At 40.8% G+C, this 22,673-nt stretch overlaps 3 protein-coding genes across 6 annotated transcripts; 2 read left to right on the top strand and 1 right to left on the bottom strand.

Moving 5' to 3' along the window:
* The first annotated feature begins 3,796 nt into the window (after positions 1–3,796).
* Positions 3,797–10,978, top strand: LOC128269122 (LIM domain-binding protein 2). The gene is made up of 9 exons (XM_053006493.1): positions 3,797–4,199; positions 4,492–5,233; positions 5,334–5,424; positions 5,519–5,621; positions 5,737–5,909; positions 6,065–6,277; positions 6,477–6,612; positions 7,215–7,348; positions 7,555–10,978. The coding sequence occupies exons 1-9, from the start codon at positions 4,193–4,195 to the stop codon at positions 7,822–7,824; spliced, it is 1,869 nt and encodes a 622-aa protein (XP_052862453.1). The 5' UTR covers positions 3,797–4,192; the 3' UTR covers positions 7,825–10,978.
* A 675-nt stretch (positions 10,979–11,653) lies between these two features.
* On the bottom strand, positions 11,654–12,444 carry LOC128278315 (cuticle protein 67-like). Its single transcript, XM_053017022.1, has 2 exons — positions 12,389–12,444; positions 11,654–12,308 (listed from the first exon to the last, which is right to left on the bottom strand). The coding sequence occupies exons 1-2, from the start codon at positions 12,395–12,397 to the stop codon at positions 11,817–11,819; spliced, it is 501 nt and encodes a 166-aa protein (XP_052872982.1). The 5' UTR covers positions 12,398–12,444; the 3' UTR covers positions 11,654–11,816.
* Positions 12,445–15,150: 2,706 nt separating this feature from the next.
* On the top strand, positions 15,151–19,526 carry LOC128269166 (plexin domain-containing protein 1). 4 transcript variants are annotated; one of them, XR_008269183.1, is made up of 10 exons: positions 15,151–15,429; positions 16,067–16,737; positions 16,825–17,017; positions 17,089–17,307; positions 17,388–17,542; positions 17,667–17,739; positions 17,870–18,267; positions 18,561–18,578; positions 18,729–18,912; positions 19,004–19,526. XR_008269183.1 is itself a non-coding variant. In XM_053006548.1 (9 exons), the coding sequence occupies exons 1-9, from the start codon at positions 15,342–15,344 to the stop codon at positions 18,795–18,797; spliced, it is 1,884 nt and encodes a 627-aa protein (XP_052862508.1). In that variant the 5' UTR covers positions 15,151–15,341; the 3' UTR covers positions 18,798–19,526. The 4 variants fall into 4 exon arrangements, 2 of the variants coding, with proteins under 2 accessions (XP_052862508.1, XP_052862509.1); XR_008269182.1 differs by having other exon boundaries at positions 18,999–19,526; XM_053006548.1 differs by having other exon boundaries at positions 18,729–19,526.
* Positions 19,527–22,673: the final 3,147 nt, after the last annotated feature.

The following is a 22,673-nucleotide window of genomic DNA, read 5'->3' as shown; positions in this document are numbered from 1 at the left end:
CGTGCTGTTAATGTTATTCCTGGACTGCGTTTTGTTTCTTTTGTCCCCTCGGCACGGCACAAACAATCGCGCACACACACAGTCGCGCGCGCGCATGCCTCACACTACCACACTATCCAACACATTTTCTTCCCTGCTTCCTTGCGACAAAATGATTTTTTTTCTCTCTTTCTGGGGCAATCTTGAAGGATTTCTTACAATCTGACCACACTTTTGCATTGTACATACCTATTGAATTCAACAACAGTGAGTACACCCAACCAATACACTCACTATCACTGTCAATTTTCCATTATCCTAACGAGAAAGGAAGACGAATCGACCATTCCAAGGGCTGTTTGGGGAGTTGCGTTAGAATCGTCAAAACCTTACTTTTCCGCTCTTGTTTGACTTGTTCTACAACGTCCACTATCACGCCTCGCGTTGCGTTTTGTTTTGCGTACAGCAATAATGGAAATTAGCAGCAACTCTTTCACAATATTTCAACAACGACTAGGAAGAGCACAAAGGTCGCCATCTTGCTTTTTCTCAACACCATTTCCCAACTCCAAAAGTCATGTGTTCGAACATGCTGTCAAACGTTTCACTTTGTAGTGGTGGTGTAGTTGTGTGTGTAATTAGATGTTGAGTAAATAATGCAATATTTGAAATAACTCAATTGGTTGGTATAACTAAAAGCAGCACTGCAAACCGAAAGAAACAGCAAAATTTAATAATCTTTTAATTTAAATTATTAAAAGATAATTGTGATAAAAAGCGAAAAGCGGTTTAGCTACTGAACAGCTAATGAATAACAGTCGATTTTGGTGTTAAGTTTTAATAATTCTTTTTGATGTTTAATAACTGTGTTTTGTGGATTGATTTTTGTTCTTCCTCGTATTAGATGATGATAATTTATCGTTGTTAGAAATATTTTTTTTAACGTGATACAAACTTTTGTCACATACTGTAACCTGAAAAGTGCCATCTGTTGAAAAAATTAAATTCACTTACTATAATAAGTAGGTGGATAAGGTTTTTATGGCAATTTGAATGTCCCAAAATGCAGTGAAATGTTTCATGCTGTCAAAATGCTATCCTTTGCACAAGATCTGTCAAAGAAAGCGAAAGCGAGATAGCTGATCACTATCTCAGTCTTGAGCGACGAAACGCTCTACTGGCGCCCCCATCGGTCGCCATGCAAACTACGTTGATTCGCTTTTCAAAATGGCCGCCAATGTTGAAAAAAAATTGATAGCGTCAGTGCGAGAGTCTACATTTGTGCGAAATTTTTAACATTAATCAAGTTGAATAGCGCCAACAGTAGTTCCCGAAATGCTGGTATAACCGTCTACTAATTGGAGATCAAGGAGATTGGTGCGTAAGTGGCGTTTGAAGATGAAATCGTGTCAAGTCGTCAACGACGCGTTCGAAACGGAGAAACTGCACACGATGAGACGGCATTGATGGAGATGGAGTGATAGTGAAGTAGAGGAAAAAAACATTATCTATCGAGGGCTGTGCAGAGAGGAATGGATTTCTAAATTCGCTTGCCGAAAAGTGCATTAAGTGATCCCAAGTTTGCAACACTCTCGATTTTGTGCGGCTAAATTGTGATCCCGACAGTTGGAATAGCATTTGGGCATCGGCTTCCGTATTACTGCTACTGCACAAGGATTGCATATTAAACAAAACACGTAGACCGTGTTTCGAACGTAGTGTTACCGTAAGTCGGAAAGGATTACTGCGAGAGATAAGTACTAGACACAGTTCGGTCAAAATAATTATCTCATTCAGCTCAATCGATTAGCGTTTTCAATTTTTTTTCTGTTGCCTAGTGAATGTGGTAAAATCGAGCTGAATCGACGATAGTTGCCTGCGATGAAAGATGTGTGTATACGCTTTCGTGTAGCGTGTGTGAGTGGAGCTGAACGGTGGAACATGTATTTATGAAAATGCGTTGTGAACTCTCTCTCTCTCTCTCTCTCTCTCTCTCCCGTGACTGCAGCACAATGTTGTAAAAGTACCAAAAATGTAGCCAAAAGTAAGCTCATTTTCTGTGGTTTGTTAACACCATGTTAACGATAGTGTGGATGTGAATTCTGCTGGAATTGCAGTAATGATGTGATATACATAAAAAACTTGTTGAGACGATTCTAAAAAAAATCTACACATGGATTGAAAACGATTATTGTTTCATTTATGATAGATGTATGCACACCTACATGGATGCGAGTGAAAATGTGTGGATGATGTAGGGGACTAATGTATAAAGAAAGTATATATCTATGTATATATATTTATATGTATGCATGGGTATGTTCATAACAACATATATAGTAATGCATACATAGAATTGTGCTTATTATGTACATACTATATGATGTATGTAAAATTTTGGGGTGTGTGTGTATGTGTATGTGCCGAGATCCTAAGGCCGGAACCCAAAGGATTTCATTTTCAATCGTGGACTTATTCGCTTGAATATAGCAGATCGCCGGTGTGTGCGTGGTGCGTTACGCGCTTTCTCCCTCGGTCTCTCTTTCTCTCTCTCCCCCTTTGCATCTTTTTCTCTCTCGCTCTCTCTTTCTTTCTTGATTGCATCCATAGCTTTTCTTGCTTGAAAACGTCACCAATACAACTATGGCCGCATTCGGACACAAGATTCCTCGGAAGATGGTTTGCGTGCCGATTGTTCGTGTGGCGGGATCAAAGTTGGTGCTTCGGTCTAATAATCAACTGAAAACAAATCAAAAACACTTCAATTTTCGTCTGTGATCCGCTTTCAGTTCTGCTGGACAACGCCCCAACCCATTACTTGTCGTCCCGAACCAAGCGACGATCCAGTGTATCTGCCAACCTTCATAGTGTTGGCGTGACTCAAGCTCGCTCGAGTTGCCGATAGCTACGCACCCTTTTGAATGACCGCCAGGAAGAATAACAAACGATACATGCGGCCAGTGCGATTTTGGATGTTCCTAATACCCTCGAGAAAGACACAGACATGAAGCACGATTGTTGGAATCAACGAAAGTTACGTCTCCAAGGGCAGTTTTGATTGTTCAAATCCTGCATCCTGAAACGTGTTTGTTTACGGCTTTCTTTCCTACTTGTTTTAAGAGATGTTGTAAGCGATGTAGTTTAGTCATTACTCTCACTTCGATTCATCGGTTCTAAAAAGACGGCAATCCTAGCAAATGGCACGAATCCTGGCATTTTTTTATTTTATATATAGATAAAGATAAGATACGAAATGAGAATGATTTGTCTCTCGTGAAGGCTTTAATTCAAATTTAAACTCAGATTTAAATTGAATATAAAGACAATAGAAAAACCGGGTTCAATAGACGATACAAAATACAAGTGTTCATGTGTCGAGAGCAGCCGATGACGACAGTGCATATTCTTACATATTGCATTTTTCTGCATAATTCTAACTTCTGTCTTGTATGTTTACAGTATATTCATGTGCATCTTTTATATCTAGCTACCGTACGCAAACCGTTACTAGGCAGCAGACGTGTCGTGATGTAAATTGTGTAAAAAGTGCAATACTAATAATAATACCAATCGCCCCTAATTCCAAGTTCAGTTGAATCCTGATTAATTATCCAGCAACTCTTTCCCCATTGATTGCATCGGTATGTGAGTCGGCTGAAATGCAGTGTAACTGAAAACTTGTGAGGACACAGCAAGTATACAGTGCGTTGGCAGCGTACAGAAAACAATGAGCCGGCATTTCATCGATAAATTGTACTTTGGCGGTGCATCTGTAATGTACTCTAGTGGTCCGACTGTGAAACCAAGTGTATGCGCGCTTACTACTGCGGCTATTGAATCCTGTACGACCATCCGGTTTTTGGCCCCACGATTCGCATTGCGATCAGAGGAAGATATGCACTAAAACTATACAAACTATTATAATATAGGCAAATTGACAGCTTGCGGTGCGGTACAGTGTTAGTGGCTTCGATGTAATGGTATTGACCTAAATAGTGTACCATTCACAACTAAGTTACTTATCTACGTTTTAGTATCTATAAGGGTTGGAAAGGGTTCTTGCTTGTCGCGAGTGTATGTTAAGGTTACCGTGAGCGTAAGGTTGTGGTGCAGCAGTACAATAACACGGGACAAGTTGGCGCATTGTTCGTTAGGAAAGCGCGGACGCCGAAAGGAACATTTTCTCTTCCAGGAGTTGTTCCTTTCTTAGAATATGATAGGTAAGTTATGATTAGTTGAAAGCTATTATTTGTCTACGTCAGGCTTTTGTCTGTTATATCTGTCTACTGTGCTCCTTTTCCGCTTGTTCTCTTCTACTGTGCTTTTACACTTAATTTACGCGCAACAATAATTTGTTACATTCACGAACAATCTCATTAAACGAATAATCTATCAATTTCGTGTATATAAGCGGCGGAACCAGGAGGCAGATTATAAAAGATATACGTGCATATTATGTTGTTATTTCCATATAGTTTCAGCAGTATTATACATATTTGAACATTTTTTTAGGTTTAAGCCGCCGTGGGGTTAATGCAGGACCACCATTGAGCTTGGCATCTACACTGGAGGACGCTACGAATAATTGGAAAGGAACTCCCACGGGACCTTCCGATCCCTCCCAGCAAGGCCCGGGCGGGGCTGGTGGTCCTGGTGGCCCAGGTGGCGCAGGAGGTGGTGGCCCCGTCGGCCCTGCAGGGCCCGGAGTGCCCGGGGGTCAAGGTGGTGGAGTAAACAATTTCGGTGGTCCTGGAGGAGCCAACAATTTCGGTGGCCCTGTGTTTCCTGCAGCTGGCCAAGGTTCCCCTGCAGGTGGATCTGCAGCAAACAGCTATCAAAATGTTCCACCCGGTGCCGGTTCCAATACCCCGCAGTATACAGCTTCTCCTGCACCATCTGGATCATCGACACCGGGACCTGGCCCCCCACAGAACGTTGGCTCCGGGTTCCCTCCACCGAATGCCGGCGGACCTTACAATGGTCCTGGTGGTGGTGGCCCTGTTGCCGTAGGTCCGTTCAGCTCACCGTCCGCTAATGGTCCACAGTTCGGACGGCCGGGTAGTTCAGGCTCAGCCTTCGGTAGTGGACCCCATTTTACGTCGCCTGGAGGTCCGGGATCATTCGGAGGCCCACAGTTTGGAATGCCTCCGGGATCGCCTTTCGGGCATGGGCCAAATGGACCTAGCATGGGTGGACCGATGGGACAAGGACACATGATGGGCGGACCACAGCCCGTTGACCGCATGGATCAAAGGTGAGCGGTTCCGTTGTGACACCAACGCATAAACCATTTCTCATACCCATTTCCATTATTCTTTTCTTACTAACTTATGATGTTATCGAATCAATTTTAGTCAATTGAACGTTCCCAGAAGACATGCATACTTCGGACAACCTGATTATAGAATGTACGAGCTAAACAAACGTCTACAACAAAGAACTGAAGTAATTGATTTCGCTATTTTTTCGCTCTGTTTTGCTACTGCTGGAGCACTCTCAAGATCGACCAAATTACAATAATCTTTTTATATGTTTACAGGAAAGTGATAACTGTTGGTGGGATTCGTTCGCGAACGAGTTTTTCGAAGATGATGCAACACTGACTCTAACCTTTTGCTTAGAGGATGGACCAAAAAGATATAGTACGTTATAATGTGCTGAAAAAGGCAATTAATCTCTTACGCGCTACACGAAACTGTAACAGGCGTACGAAAAAATGTGGAAGGTTCATTGTTACGTTTGTTTGTTCTCTTACAGCTATAGGACGCACACTAATTCCACGTTATTTTCGAAGTATCTTCGAGGGTGGCGTATCGGAACTGTACTTTAATTTGCGACACTCGAAAGAGTCCTTCCACAACACTTCGATCACGCTGGACTGCGATCAGTGTACGATGGAGACAGTTCATGGGAAACCTATTTACACCAAGGTACAGTATAAAAGCAAATCACTAGTGTACCAACTAGTCCTACTGATTTCGTAAACAAGTAGTAATATTCAAATATATAACATTTCAAAACATAAACAGGTGAAAATTTGTTTGTAGAGACTGTTCGAGAATATTTATGAATTTCTTACTTTTAGGTACTCACCGAAGGTCGTCTTATACTAGAGTTTACGTTTGATGATCTAATGCGGATAAAATCGTGGCACATGGCAGTGCGGACCCACCGCGAACTCATACCGCGATCGGTGATCGCACTACACAGTCCCCAACCGGACCCGGTCATGATAGAGCAGTTGTCGAAGAATATTACTAGACAAGGAATTACCAACTCCACATTAAACTATCTGCGCGTGAGTGGTGATGTTTTTACCGAAAATCCCTCTTAAAAACACTAGTCCCATTTCTCTTCTCTATCCTCGTTGGCTAGAAATCCCGCTTTAGATCCCGTCTTCGAGTAAACAATATTTCTGGCATTTAAATGTGTACATTTGACATATCTCTTTCGTTTCATGTACAACATGCTGCTGCCACCCATCATGTGCCGAGTAGTTGTGTGTGATATTAGAACCTATGCAGGAATTAATGTCCAGACATAAAGCCTACGCACTGAGCCCCCGAGATTGCCTGAAAACGACATTGTTCCAAAAATGGCAACGGATGGTCGCACCGCCGGGTAAGAAAGGAGGTACTTTTTTTTCCTTAATCGGTGTACGGCAGGACAGTGTATCAGTCGACACATTTTATATGGTTACATCATGACACACGTCCCAAACTCCTTCCCCCTAGTGCTGGATGTAGGTAGTAACGGTTTCTTGGGTCTTGAGCCCGTTACAGTGTCTACATTCCAGAGTTATAATGCTACGAACATTTCAATTAGGTTCGATTGTTTTGTCAATTGGAAAAATAATTGTTTTAATAATCAATGTATAAATAATTGGACCCTTGTATAATGTAAATGTAGTAGATACATTCATTTGCGATGCACATAATGCACGCTCAAGAAGAATGTGCATCCTGCCAAAAATATCTACTTTTCTGTCGAATAGTAACTAACGTTTGCATTAGTAAACGAATTTTTGTATCATGTTCTAGCTCTTCGTGTTATATAACGGTTTCACCCTAAATGGAGGTTGTGGATAGTTATTATTCGATTTATTATTAATTTGTTTTCTCTGCGGCTCGAGGAAATTCACACAAATAAGTAATGTGCACAATATTTCCTTTCCTTTCACTGACACGGCGTAAAATCAACTATAACTCGGGCTCTCTACGATCGGATGTGTGAAGATGCCCAACGACCGGCCAACAAACGGAGGAAACGTAAGGGGTCCAGCTCAGGTGCTGGAGCAGGTAACGCTGGTCCACAGGTGCCCAGCAAAAAGCGCTCTCCGGGCCCAAATTTTTCGCTGGCGTCTCAGGTAGTGAGTTGATTTTCCCGATTCTTATTATAATATACGCTACAGATAGTGTGCTGTTTGAGATGTTTCACACTCAGAGCAAACACTAGAACCGGATGTGGCTGGCGCCGCACAACTATGCGTAGTGCGTAGACGTAGAATAAGCAATTTCTGACCCGTTTCTCTCTCTCTGTCTCTCTCTGTTTTCGTTGTGTTTCCGGAACACAAAGGATGTCATGGTGGTCGGTGAACCGTCTCTTATGGGGGGTGAGTTTGGCGATGAAGACGAGCGACTTATAACACGGCTGGAAAATACGCAGTACGATGCGGCTAACTCCCTCGAACACGATGGCCACAATGCATTCGGCGGCGGCCACAATGACGGCCCAATGGCTGGTGGCCCAAACTCATGGCAGGTGGATCGGGGTGGTGGCCCGAACAACAACACCGGTCCAACCAACCAGGATGTGGACAAGAAAAGCCCTTCCGTATCTCAGTGACAAATGTAAAGCGCAACGCACCATCTCGCCAGCGTGCATTCGGTCAGTATGACTGAAACAAAGCTCTGGTAAACGGTGCGTTGGGTACAACGTGCAGCGACAACAACTAAAGACGGAAACTTAAACCGTCTTCCAAAAGATCAACAGAAGAGCGCTGAGCTCTTGTGATTCGCGCGGCACCAGGTTTGTGGAAGTCGAAAATCATCAAAAGTCGGAATAATCCTCAATCACCTACAACCAGGTCCTCGGTGCAACAGAAGTATTCTGCCCCGCTGTCTTCTGCTACATTAAACAAAGCACTTGCGCATCGGATGAAAAGAAAGTAATTTTGGAATTTAAAAATGATATTGTATTATATTCGAGAGTATGTGGATTCAAGGAGTATAAAAGCTCTTGAAATGCGATTTGGCGGACAGAAGCGCACTGCAGTGAGATTGAAAAGTGCGGAATGTGTGCGTATGTGCGAGTGGACAAGAAAAGAAGAGTTTGAGTACTCCGAGAGACATTTTCTTTAATTGCTTAAATAAGATTTGCTTGAACCAATGAGAATTTTCCCTTTTTGAATTCATTTGAACTTCGAACAAGCACTTTTTGTTGGGTTATGATTTTTGTATTTTGTTCAAATTGGTAACCAACTGCAGACGTGATCTACTGTTTAGTGAACGAGCCAACACTTATTACGGATTACGGAACACGAGCGACAAATGGTACCAAATAAATAAGATTGGAGAACGGTTTCTTTTTGTTACGAATCAATCAACAGATTCGGTATTGGTCACATTGTATCCATTTAGCCTTACTTTGGATATTCCAGGTTTTGTTTAAAAATGCCTCATGCTTTGTTACTCGTCATTCACACAAATCAGTCCGGGCGACTCACCGGGTTTAGTAACGGAATTGACAGCTTTTAATTTTGAAATTTTAATTTTCGACCTAATTAAGCAATATGCATCTAAACACACCGTTTCACGAGTATTGTTCGAATGTGGCCATGCCGTTTGGTAGAGCTGAGAGTACGTTTTATTCGAGTTTAAAATGACAGATGCAGATGAATACCAAGTTCGCGTACACTGTATGGGGATGCAAACATACGGAACACGCGAATATTTGATGAATAACTTATTTAATCTATAATACAGCTACAATTCAGTGTACATAATAATGGACGGGAAATGGCAGAAAACGTTACAACAAAGTGGGGCGAAGCTATAAAAACCCCGGGAACAGTGTTGGGTTAGATACGTCAATACCGCGGCGCTATTGTGTAAAATAGAAACAAGTGGACTCTACCACTTATAGTAAATAGTTGTCTTGCCAAATAGGCTTAGACTCTCTCCATGGTGGGCATGTCTGATTAAGAACTTAGAGGAAAGGTAAAAGTATGTTATTTTTTACCTCCACTGGGCAGTGAGATGCGGAAACAAAAACTGTAGTTAAGTGTGAACTAAAACGAAAGGGTACGGAAAACAAGCATGAACGATATAGAGAATCTCTTTTTAAAAGAAAACTGGATGATCGACAAAATGTCTGCTTTGTGAATAGTGCGCATAGATAAGTAGGCGTTTGAGAGGAAAGCAAATACCTGCGCAAACACACACAAGCGTTGTCCGAGAATGTATAATTATGCAAGTAAAAACAATAGGAAACAATCTCCAGCACTCCATTATGCGTTCAGTTTTCAAACAACCATTGTTGAACGGGTTTTTTTTTAAATATATTGTTGAGAGGAAACCAGTATAAATTTTCTTGAATCGCTAGCGTCCAAACGAACCATGGGTTTTCCATGGTCCGTATGTTCATCGCATGTCGTTCAAGCATCGTGTATTTTGTTACCAACACATGGCTGAACGTATGGCTAAAAGGACGAAGTAATTTATACCTCATCCTGCGAGAGATAAGTTCCATTCGGCGCAGAAAGGAATCTTGAAATGACATGAACAGAAACGTGCGTGTGTATGATTAAGTTCATCGGAATTGTTTCAGATCAGACACGGTGGTATAGAAATAAACTAAATCCGAGCATACAAATGCATACACGGTCTGCTAACTGCTTGTTCGGATATTCAGAGACTTTTGTTTGGATTCGAACAATGAACGGTTTATTTCACGCACGATGAATGGCTGGTTGTTAAACGGATAGTATAACGCCGGTATCTTTAGCAATTTGAGGTTTTTTTTGTTCGAATTGTTCGGAAAAAGAAAGCATAACAAACACTATCAGGAAAACGATCAGACAGAAAAGGTGATGGGTCATACGCATTACCAACCTATGCTAAACATGTTTCAGTGTAAAAAATTGCGGCAAACGAGTAAGTAAAAGTTCACAACCCAGGGGAAGAAGGAAACAGTTTCATCACCACCATCACTCAACACTTTCCATATTTTAATATGTACGCGCACTAGTACTGCGTAGTAATGGCGGATGGATGGCCACCTGGAGGTCGTCAAGAGTGTAATTAAAAGTCACAAAATTTAGGTTTTGTATAGTGCAAAAACAAACTTTTTGCGAAATTTTTAAAATTAAATTCAAACAAAAAAATCGGTACGGTACGTTCGCGTGTCCTGCTTTTCGCAGTGGGTTAAGGTTGCAACAAACTATAAAGGCTAGCAAGAAATTGGGGAATATACATAATATAAGTCGGCGCTTCGGGTAGCGCAGTTTAAGGCGAAAGCAAGAACCGAAGTTCCGTTCGGAGTATTGCGAACATCCGGCAATGAATCATATGTGTGGTGCGACGGCAATGGCACATATAAAAATATTGTTTAGGAGAAAGTAAGATTAGGCCGAGAAGACTAGAGGCCGCGCGTCTAAATTGATCCGAGATGTAGGTGGGTAGGTGGTCATCCGGGAGTGAAACTATAAAGCTACGATGTTTATAGTTATAATGAATTGAGAAGGGCATTTGAAAGCACCTACTGATCCGATGAGATGTCATTGCAAAGGTATAAGCGATATAACTGTAGTGATCATAGAAGGTAATACAAAATAAGAAGGTGCAACATGGAAGAAAATAATCAGAAAATCGCGAAAAACATCCGCATCGTCAGTATTTGTTAAATACACAATCATTAGACAGGAAAGAGTGATCATTAAGAAAATTATTTTTACGTGTAAATCTCATTATTATTGTAATTAAAGAAAAAATGGATAACTGGACAATGAGTGTTAATTAATTGCGACTGTTTTACGTCAAGCAACCCATCCTATGTGTTACAACATATTGTTATCAGAAATTACATTTTCCCTTTACAGAACATTAAAGAGCATCTTCGTTCGTTCGTTCGTTTATGGATTTTATATTGTCATTTGAAGCTCTTGCCAGTGCATTACTAGGTTTTTTTGCATTTCAGTTGATGTACTGCCAAGACACGAACTGATGAATTATTGTACAATAAACGATTATTCAAATTGGTGTAGAGGAATGATCTACGGACGATTCACGCATGTCTCCCTAATATAGAATATTCATCCAATTTTGAAAACTTTTCATGTCTACCACCTTTTGGGAGCTTTACTAAATTCTCCCATTTGCGTTTTGGATCTGGAACAGGTCACGCGATCGCTGCAAATATATACATGCGAATCCGCTGTAAATGCGAGTCGATGCAACCGAGGGCAGAAAGTGGGAGTGAAACACACGTGCAGCTGCGGGCATTGACTCTTATTGATAGTCGACCCTACCTCGCTCAAGATCAAAAGAGCCAACCAATTTGTGGCGGTGGGGTGGTCGGGTTCACTCCTAGTGCTTCTAAATCAACCTTTGGCACACATTGGATAGGACAGGTTTCGGGTGTGTTTTTGTAGCTTATTTGCTCGTTTATTAGCTCCCAGAAGTCTGTCTAGCTTACTGTTTCAGGGTACTTTTCACTTCAAGTACACCAGTGCTGCACGCTGTTGGTGTTGATCACGCAGCTAGATATTAGTGTTTATTGACTGTGTGTTGACTTAGATGGTTCCTACTGTTGCACGATCCACGATCGTCGGAAGCGCTCTACCAGGCGTAGTTGATCCCGAATCCGTTGCTGTAGGTCATGTGAGCGACCGTTGGCGCGGCCGAGTACGCAACGCCGAGCAGGGCTGGGGAAGCGGCGACGGCCTTAACAGCCGGGGCACCGTAGGCCAGAGCAGGGGCAGCGTATCCGTGGTGGGCGAAAGCGGGCGCAGCGTATCCGTGATGGGCAAAAGCGGGAGCAGCGTATCCGTGGTGGGCGTAAGCCGGGGCGACAGCAGGGTAAGCAGCGGCCACGTGACCGACGGCCAGTCCCGGGTTGCTCACACGGACATCGGACTTGCTGACGGAGGAGTACGGGGTGTCGATGGTCTTGGAGTAGGTAGAAACCTGTCCGAGGTTTCCGTAGCTGCGCAGAATGTTCGACTGTTGGCTGGTGATCGCCGGGGTATGGATACCAGCATAGGTGGGACCGGCAGGGTTCAGCGTGTACGCAGCCTGAGCGACGGCCAGCGCCGCAAGGAAAGCAACGAACTACGGAAACAGGACAACCAACGTAAACGATCGATTCCAAGATACTGAGAAGCCGCGCAGAAGCAAGGATGTCTACTTACACGGAACATTGTGGTGTTTATGTGGAGGCTAAGCTTATCAAAACCGGTGGTCGATGTGCGTCTAGTGAGAGAGCAGCAAGTGAACTGATAACTTTGTCTCACGCTGTGCTTGTCTTTTATAGTCTACGCAACCTGCAGCAGCACACGGGTTTCTTTAGGTGGTTGTGCGTGGGGTCGTTTTGTTGGGTTCTTTTTTTACCTAGACACTAAATTCACGCCGATCTCCCAGTGATGACGGCCGTACGCACCCTGTCGTGGCGTGGTCAATGTACGGTCGGAAAGTTGCACGCGAGCACTATGTCTCGATCGATGCGAGGGGTGGTGGCGAACGTGCGGTGTGCGAAAAGGTACACACTTTATATGCATCCAAATCCTATCAGTGCAGCGAATGTGTAGCACAATCATTTTTTCATAAAAATTGTTTAAACGTTCTTAGACTGCTAGATATCCTGAGCAAGTGTCCAACATTGTTTAGTACAATACAAGTGGATTGAAGGTTCGATCAATGGAACCTTCTGTTTTTTTTATTTTCATTTATCTAGCTTGTTTTATGAAGTTGTTCACTCCTCGATCTTTTTTTGTCTAATTTGACATTTTCGTTTATTGTTTTATTTTATAGAACGCGCGTAGAAGTAGAAGCCAATTTTTGTATTTAAGTTGATAAACTGTCTGGGTTCAAACATACGACTTTCGCATTGGAACCGACCGATTAATCAGCGCTGCGTAGACGGTTGAGAAGAACCATTAACAACCATTCTTTAGTAGTTTCTGTCAAAAATGCAGTTGGTAGTTGGCGTAATCGACAATTTTTCTTGGTCCATCATTTTGTTGCAACATAAAAAAACAATAATTTGCTGTTCGAGCAATAAAAGGAATGGCTCCACAAAAACACCTATTATCTTAATACATCATCATAGGCCTCAAGTTCAGGCCACATGGCTAGCACACGGCTGCTGCTGGGCCCACAAGTCATGTTATCCGCCACCTATTCTAGTCGCCTGCAAATGATCAGCGCAGAGGGACAGTTTTGCGTTTGCGACCCCAGCTCTATGTCGGGCAAAGGCCGAAGTGAAAGGCTGACAAACAAGCACTAGAACAAGCGCACAAGGGTGCGGCCCTTTTTGCCCACCCCAAATTGCACATAAATCGGTTTCGGGCGGGGTAGCGCACATTCGATTTCGCACGTTGGTTGAGTTGATGATGGCCAGGACAGCACAGCACATGGTTGCACTTTTCAGTCAAGGGGCGCTAAAACTTGACGAGAATCGCCTAAACCCGCCAGATAATACGGAGGATGCTCGATCTAACTCGAGTGATCGAAGTTGACCGATTCACGTTACTGAACTGAGTTGCTATTTTGATTGGCTTTTAAACGAATTGATTTTTTCTGGCCCCCATTGCCTTACCAACTGCCACCATTACAGCCTATGATTAACTAAATTATGCAGTCGCAGAATGGTGTTGCATGCGAAGGGCGTAAATGTTGTTATTATTTTGGTATAATAATTCAGGGAACACAAAAGTAATAAAAAAAATTAATCTCTCTGAAGAACATGACTTATCTTATCACGATTACATCATGTGAATATCTCTGTTAAACAAAACAAAATGATTATGGAATAACTGCTTGAGCAAAAGTTTCACGATTAGTTACTATACTGTTCTAAAGTTGACCAAAACCAGATGATCATGTTGCCGATTCAGTTACTTAAAAGCTTTCAACATTGACTCATTGTTTCCACAGGATGACTAATGTAAAACGGTGTCGCCTGTAAAAGATCTGCAAGTTGCAGCACGAAAATCATTAATGTTAACGTGATCGATCCTTCATAGTGGTAGTGCGATGTTAAATTAACACCTGCAACATGATCGTATGCCCTTGAACAATCGCGACATCTTAGCAGCATATGTTGAGGGTGTGGCTATGAAATTGAGATGGCATAATAAGAGCACTGATTCAATGATTGTTGATTGAATCTACTAAGCCTTTTCCTTTGTTCTATCGTTGTATTTTCTGCGTTTTTCTTAGTAGAAATACTTTTTTCGATAATGAATTTAATTCGACGTTTCCGGCGAACTGATTCATAAAATGCACTTTTTGTTAACGATTCGTAACAGAATGACATGATGCATATATTTTCCGTTGACTAATTGCATGAAGATCATTGCATTTATGTTGTCTAGGCAAACGCTATTTTTCATAAGCTTTTTAATTTTTTTTTCATAAGTTTTTAAATTTTAAAATGTAGAGCTAATACAACTATATACACAACGAATCATACAAAGGGTACAAAACAGTTACTACAGGAGGTTAAGCACTTTGTTTTGGTTAAAACTTATTGAAACAAATCGAAGTCGGATAGAAAAACGTTATAATTAAGCGTACTTCATTAATTTACTGTTTTCCATTTTGTTGTTCCTTTCTGTCGGTATATTTTTATTTTTCCATACACTTCTCAATATTTTCGTCCATAAACTTCTGAGTGGAAAACACTTCCACTTCCAGCTTAACATCTTTCCTTTTTTGAAATCGTTTTCAGGTTTAAACGGCTAAATTTAAGCTTAAATTAATTTAAAATGGAAAGGGCGCCACCTATTGGGAAAAAGTACAACTAAAAATCCTGGAGAGAGGAGATGAGCATGTGACGTAGAGCGAGATAGCAAAACAGAAGCCGCACTCACTACCACCACCAAACCTGCTTGGCCATGTCATTGCATGTCATTTTTTTGCATTGTATTCCGTACAGAAAAGGAAGAGGGAAGATATAGTGATTTTGATTGATTGTGATTTTGCTATTGCTTTTCAGTAAGCCCCTTTTTGGAGCTCCGCCACCATTGTTGTGATTTCGTCAACTACGTAGTGCCTTTCGGGTGGTGGAGTTGCGACGCAAACGGCCACAGGAGACAACAACGTTGAACAGATCGCAGCAGCTGCGATAGAAAATCGGCTACGATGAAGATGGACGAATTTCGACACTTGCCGCTCTGTTGGCTGGCGCTTGTAGTGCTATTTCAGAGCCAATTCGCTGCAACCGCGAAAGGTAAAATCTCTCCTGTAGTGTTGTCACTCCGACTACCGCTTAATCTGCTGCAAACAACGATCCAAGCTATCTGTTTTGGTCGAGGCATTCCGATACCCAAAAAAGAATCCAACGTTTCGTCCCATATGAAAGATGCTCGGGAACGGTTGACGTTTTACGTAAGGAAGCTCGCCGGAAAGATGTCCGAGACTAACATAGACTGTTGCTGTTGTTTGTTTGGAAAAAATGTTTTCTATTTCGCAATACGGGCGGCAACATTTTTATTTATTTTTCGTTTGCGTTGGAAATGGTTGAAGCCGTAGGGCGATACGTTCCAACACACATCTTTCACTTTTATTTCATGTTCCTTCATAATACCATTGGCTCACAATGATTTTCTGGTGTCGTTTTTTTTATCTTACTTGTATGTGCCTCACAATGCCTCATTTAATTTGCAAAACAGACGAGACTGTGCTGTTCATGTGTGAAAACAAACAGATAAATTGATTAGCATAGCTAGACTAATTTAAAAACAGGAAAATGTTTACAAGTGTGTCCGCTTTGTAGGAAAAGTAGGCTACGCAATACAAGAATCATATTTACAGACGGCGTTGAAATGTTTAATAATGAATAACTTTAATCGATTTTTGTCCTACAGTGCCTATTTCTAGAAAGTATCTGCAGAGTGACATACTCGAGCCTGGAAGCGGTTCGGCCACAGGAGCGCCTGCAACGAAAAACGAAACAAGTAGTTGGGCCGATGGATTCACAGCAGCTCGTCCGGTTATGCCGTTAAATGAGAACAAGTTGAGCCCGGCTAAGCTTAAACTGCAGAATGAAAATATGAACGTTAAAAAACTGCAAACACCGCCGGTAGAAACGATTAGTGTTAGCGGAATGCAAGAGGGGCACTTGCTTGGAGTCAATGGAACTGGCCAGCGGAAGGATTATTCGAATGTCAGCAGTACAATTGGGCCCATTGTCGGAGGAGTGCTGAAGCAGGGAGTTGAAACTACCACGCTTTCGGATCAGGGCGTAGTGACGGGGAGTACCGATGAGAGCTCGTCAGTGGCGGGCTTGAAAGGTTTTGCTCCTGATCTTTCAACGAAAAACCCGCTGAGCGATGCCATTAATTCGTCGGAACAGTCCGAGGCAGAACTAAACAGCACACTAAAGGAGCATAACATTACCAAATCGTTTGAAGATAATCATCTGTATTACAAAAGTATGTGGTCGAGCGATGTCAAAATGAGTGAAGAATTCTGGAAAAAGATAACAGCCAATCTGACTGTTAACAGATTGCTTTCGAACTCTCATCGACGGGCTACGGTAAATATTTTCTGGTCTTTCGTAGGATTAGATGTTGAACTGTCTCGACAGTGAATCAATTTCCAATCCGTTAATCCATATTTTCAGACCATGCTGCTGTCTTTCGATTTTCCGTACTATGGATTCCCCATCCGAAATATTACGATTGCTAGTGGAGGTTTCTTGTACACCGGCGATTACGTCCATTCGTGGTTAGCTTCAACCCAGTACATTGCGCCACTGATGGCCAATTTCGACACCTCTGTGTCTGAGCAATCGTTTGTTAAATACAATGATGACGGTTAGTCTTGTAGTGTAAGACTTTCTGACTTTTTTTAAGAAACTAACAATTCGTTTTATATTTTTTAACAGGCGAAACGTTCACAGTGGTTTGGGAGAATGTTATCCTGCAAGACCGTCCAAATAATGGTTCATTCACCTTCAGTGTCACACTGAACAAATCAGGAGACATTGTGTTCGCGTACAAGAAAATTCCCATCAATATTCAGCAAATCATCGACAACCCTTCTACGAAGCATCCGGTCAAGATTGGATTATCGGATGCTTACATTATCGATAAAACGATTATACGTGAGAATTGGCGAAAACATCAGCCTTTTGTAACTTGGGCTAACATTAAATTCCATTTTTTTTGGCTTTACACGAAATAGGCACGAAACAGAAAACTATTTATGAATATCATCGGGTGAACTTTGGCCAAAGTGAGGTGCAAAATGGAACGGTTATAACTCTCACAGCGCTACCGACATGTTTCTCCTTCAAGGATTGTGACTCTTGCATTACACATGAAGGCGCAGACTTCAAGGTATCTAAACCGAGGACTTTGTGATCCGATCAAACGTGTCACAGGCCGATGCTTCGTATCGTTGCATGTGACAGAAAGCCATCTGTACTGACTGTATCTGTATTGTTTGTAATTTTATTTATAGTGCCTGTGGTGTCCAACAATTAATCGTTGCTCGACCGGTACTGATCGAAAGCGTCAAGATTGGGTACAGAAAGGTGAGTTTTTTCAAAAATCAAAGTGCATCTCATCCTTGAACTGCTGAGAAAGATTACTAATCGACAAATGATAGGAGATACCTGAGTACTGAACGTGACCAATAATTCTCTTACCGTCATTTCGTCTCAGGTTGCGACAAGACTACCATTTCCGAACTTTCGTACTGTCCTGCAATTGGTCAAAAGGGCAACAACTACGGAGAGCCGGTAGAAGTGACCCCAAAATTAACAGACAATTACAACAACAGCTACAGCATAAATGATCGTAAGCAATTGCCTGGCAAAGTGGTGGCTCCTGGATCCGTCCTTGCTGGAATATTGACTAAAGGAACTCCAAACGGAGCCGCCGACGATAGTGACAGTGTAAACAAAGTGCACGCTTATCACACCGATCTGCACGATGCCTCTTCGAGTAGCAATCTGATAGTGTCGATGCTGATCGTTTTTCTAATACTGTTTGCTTGCGCTAGTTGGGTTATGTATGCCTATCGAAACCCGCACACCAAAAGTGGACAACTTCTAATAAGGGTGAGTAAAGGGAGAATACTTGAGAGTTTCTAGCGTACTAGTTTAATTTTTCGGCTTTTCGTAGCGTCTTAAGAATCAAAAGGAAGATCGAAGCTCAAATAAACACTTCCGAAGCAATATTTTGTGTAAAAAATCATAAAGTATCTACTGCACCAAAACAGCGTACACATCGCCGCATGTTCTCTTTGTTTTTTTTATCAAAAAATATTTACCAACAAAAATTAACTTTCTCTTTATGTCTCCTTCCAAATGCTTTCCATTCTGAAAACAACTTTGCAAACCCAACCCAAAAGATTGCAAAGGCGAAAAAGGTTGGTTTGTTTGAATGTCTAAGTGTAACTTCTTTTGTTTAACTAAGAATATAGAGTAAATATATAATTGCATCTAGGCTAATGTACGCGAATGTTGAATGGTTATTTTGAGGCATTAATGTTGCATACTGATTTTCTTTCTCCCTGCAGTACCGACCTAATAAGTGGTCCTGGCGACGCGGAGAGGCCAGATACACTGCCGCAACCATCCATATGTGAATTCACAATGAGTACTCAACAATCCGTCCAAGACATTGTAATCTTCTCTACGTAATTATATCGCTGAGTCAACCGCTTTTATATCATCCGTGTGCAATACGTCGCAAGAGGAACGGTTGGTACCACCCTATCTTTATCCAATAATTGACATTGACAGCCAGTTTTAAATAATCGGTTGTTCCCTTGCTGATGATATTTAAGTACAGGGTCGCTGAAAAGAACGACGATCATGAACGATTCTATACGATTCTTGTTGAAAACATTGCAAAATGCAAGATTTGCCGGAGTTAATAGTGGCCGAGGGAGTGCTGAATAATATTTAAAAGCTTGCACCTATGTGATGGTTCGAAGGTGCGCCTAGAAGTAAAAAGGAAGAAAGCGTTAATAAAAAAAAACAAACGGAATTGGATCATTTAAAGACAAACAAACATAAAAGTAGAGTAAAAGCAGGATTGAAAAAGTTTAAAGAGACAGCTAAAATTAGGTGAATCGAATGAACCGGTTATACTTAACCACCCAAGCGAATCGCATAGCTGGAAAGTGTAGTTTGCAGAGAAAATGTACTCATCCAGAAAATTACTATGACGCATAATATTTTTATTTCCGCACACTTAGTATTTAAATATTCCCATTTTTTGTATTGAATTTTGTTCAACCAGCTTATATAGAATTCGATTTGTCACGTTTCCCCTGTCAACAGAATATTGAATATAATTTTGTTTAAAATTGGATTGTTTCGTTGTCTTCCTTTTTGTGTTACATACGGTGTTTGTTACATATAAGGCTGAGCAAAAACGATTTTAATCTTTGTAGTAAGGCTTAAGCTCGACTCATAACTAACTAAACATACACATATACTCACCTGTTAGAAACACGCATAGGTCAACATGCATGTTGGATAAATGTGTCTATTTGTTCATTTCGTTTTTATTGTATAAAACATAGACAGTCAGAAAAGTGTCTTAAAATTTCGACGACTGGTCGGCTTGGTCACCAGTAAAAGAGAAAATGTGTGCAATTTTGAACAATATTTTCGGAAACAAATTCTATTTTCTGAAAATCGATTAGATAGTTGCGCAATGCCTAATCTTAATAAAAGAAAAAAATGAATGATGCAGCCTGAAGGCAGGTTTAGTGTATATTGTACAACATTAGCAAAATTATCATAACACAATGGCAATCTCACCCATATAAACTGCACCCAAGGCAATTTGATATTAAAGCAACTGCACGTTTTATACTCTCAGTCCGAATACGCAGCACAATGGAGGTCGTTCTGGTGTTAAATATGAAATGGGTAAAGGCTCGCGTATGAGAAGTCAAAGTGGTCACATTCCGGTAGGTTTCACTTGTATAATATGCAAGAGGATGGAGATTAACAAAGTTTAATAGAGTTTGCCGATCGAGGGCCATACTTCAACCAATAAACCCTTTCGAAGAAGTGGGAACGTAAGTGGAGTTATCGGAATGTGGTTATTTTGTCAGTTTTGCGCTATGTCATTCTTTTATATAAAGCTAAATGAAGCACGTCAAAAGTATGCAAATTATTTCAACCTTGCTGATTACCTGAGAACTTCAATTGATTGTATATCTTCAATATGATAATTATGAATTAGCTCATTTATGTTCTGTGATCGGCTGAAGATATATTTTGCAAAGAAACTATCAAGAATGTGCCGGCGAATGTGCTTGCATCTCACCTGACGAGAAGCAAAAATGACAAACAGTTTTTAAATAAACATAACATTAGGCGCACACAATACTTGAATAAGACGTACTAATCTGGGCACTATCGCATGGACAATGTTTCTTGCCCACTTGTGAGATTTTACAAAGTTATTTCGGGTCAGCTTGTTCTGGTATATTGGCGCTACGACGAATGCTCCTGTTTACTAATTTTGACTTCAGGATTGCAGCAACATTCAACAGTAACGAGATCCCGACATCACACACCTATGGGCAACCTAGTATTGTCCGTGCAATAGCGGCTTTTAGGATCCTGGAATTTTTATAACGGTGTTTTAGAAAAGAATTGAGCGAAAAACAGAAAAATAAAATAAAGCATAGTGCCTTGATGAGAGCGATAATTATTTACCCTTGTTCTTGATGTTTGAGTTTCAAAAAAGCTATTTGCTATTGCAGGTAAAATATATATTACAAAACGATGTTCATAAGTTTAAACTGAGACGTTTATTGGTTGATCATCTTTTTCAGCTCGTTGAGGAGTACCAGGTAATGTTTTGTATTTCTTTTTCACTACAGTTTGTAATACGCGTAACTTTATATATCTCTTTATTGCCTCATGAGTACGGTTGGATTTCCAATTAACAGTACTATAGGTGTTTTAGCTGTTTCATTAAAAAATTCCATTGACTATTGCAATACTTTTTTGTTGACTCTGTGGGTATTATTGTTGAACAGTCATGTTATTTGCTTGAGTTTATTATTGAATCCATATAACCTTCCCAACGCGCCTTATCTGCTTTTCTTCGGAGCTGCAACTTGTCACGACATGAGTTTATCAAATTCAGCAAAATTCTATAAAGTTTATCATTTTGCTTTTAAGATGTAGTCTATTAGTATAATCATAGATTGTTTTTATTAAATTTGTATCTAAACTTTAAATTCACTCTATTCGTCTATTTCGAAAACTGCTAAACCGATTGAATTCGATTAAGTCTAGATAGAATAGAATATTCATAAAAGTTAAAAGCTATCAATTATTTTAAAATTTCATCGATTTTCAACAAAATTAAAAAAGCAGAGCTTTTGCATGTGGTCTCTCCATGCTCGAATCAAGGAGAAAAACATGGGAGATGGGTGTTAGACATTTTCTTTGATCTCCTCGAGCCAACCTGGAAGAATCCGCTTTTTCATCGGGAATCGATCACGTTTGTTCAGTTCATTTCTAAATACCTTGCTACGTTTTGATTTCCATTTACTTCTACACCATTTTTATCATACAATTGACACACGCTTTAGTTCCCTCTATTTACAGTGTAGCCTGATGGGTGTTTGATGAATGTTTAAAACATTTTCAGCCGGATGCAGGGAAACGGTTTCTCCTTTTTAACCTATTTGCGACCAGCTCCTATGTCGAAGTATTCTTGGTAACATTCACACTTGTATTCACAGCTTTTCATACTGCATGAAGTAAACAATCGCCAGGACGGTTACAATTATGAATAGAATATTTTTTTTTATTGTTGTTACACTGCCAGTAAAGAATGGGAATGAATTAAAATATTTCTTCACCAATTTTCTCGTTCACCAATTAATATCACACTACGTCTTTATATGGTCTCTACTGAATAGTAGTCTCTACTGTATAGTGTACTGTAGCTTTGCTTTTCCTGTAGATGATACCACTGTTTTCCAAGCTCTTATATCGATCTATCTGGTTGTGAGACCGATTCTAGTCTATTCAAAAGGTTCTATGTATGTTTTGTAGGATATTCATAAAAGATAGGGATAAAACCATTAATGCAATCATATGCAACTGAGTTTTAATTATATTTGCATTCGCAGTTACAAACTGTGTTGAGATGTCATAGTTCTGGGTAGTGTGGAAATATGTTCGCAGCTTTTTGACAATTTGGCCTGATTTCAGGATGTTTCTTTTGTGACTTCATTTTACATCATAGAAGTCGTTGATTGAAAACTTTAAATTTTCCTTCTTTGCAATATTTCGTCGCATTTTAGTCGTTAACCAAGTTTGCACTGTGGATGCTTATAAATAGATGCTTAGATGCTTAGAAACGGGATAAATTTACTTATATTGCAGGATTGCAGGTTTGATCATACTTTGTTTGCCACAGATACATACCTATTCAAGTAGTAACATAGTTCTCGGCGACTTTCTACGCTGGTCATTCG

This window comes from Anopheles cruzii, chromosome 2 (assembly GCF_943734635.1).
Source record: "Anopheles cruzii chromosome 2, idAnoCruzAS_RS32_06, whole genome shotgun sequence".
Lineage (NCBI taxonomy): Eukaryota > Metazoa > Arthropoda > Insecta > Diptera > Culicidae > Anopheles > Anopheles cruzii.
The sequence above is the reverse complement of the archived record's forward strand: the minus strand, read 5'-3'. Positions and strand labels throughout refer to the sequence as shown.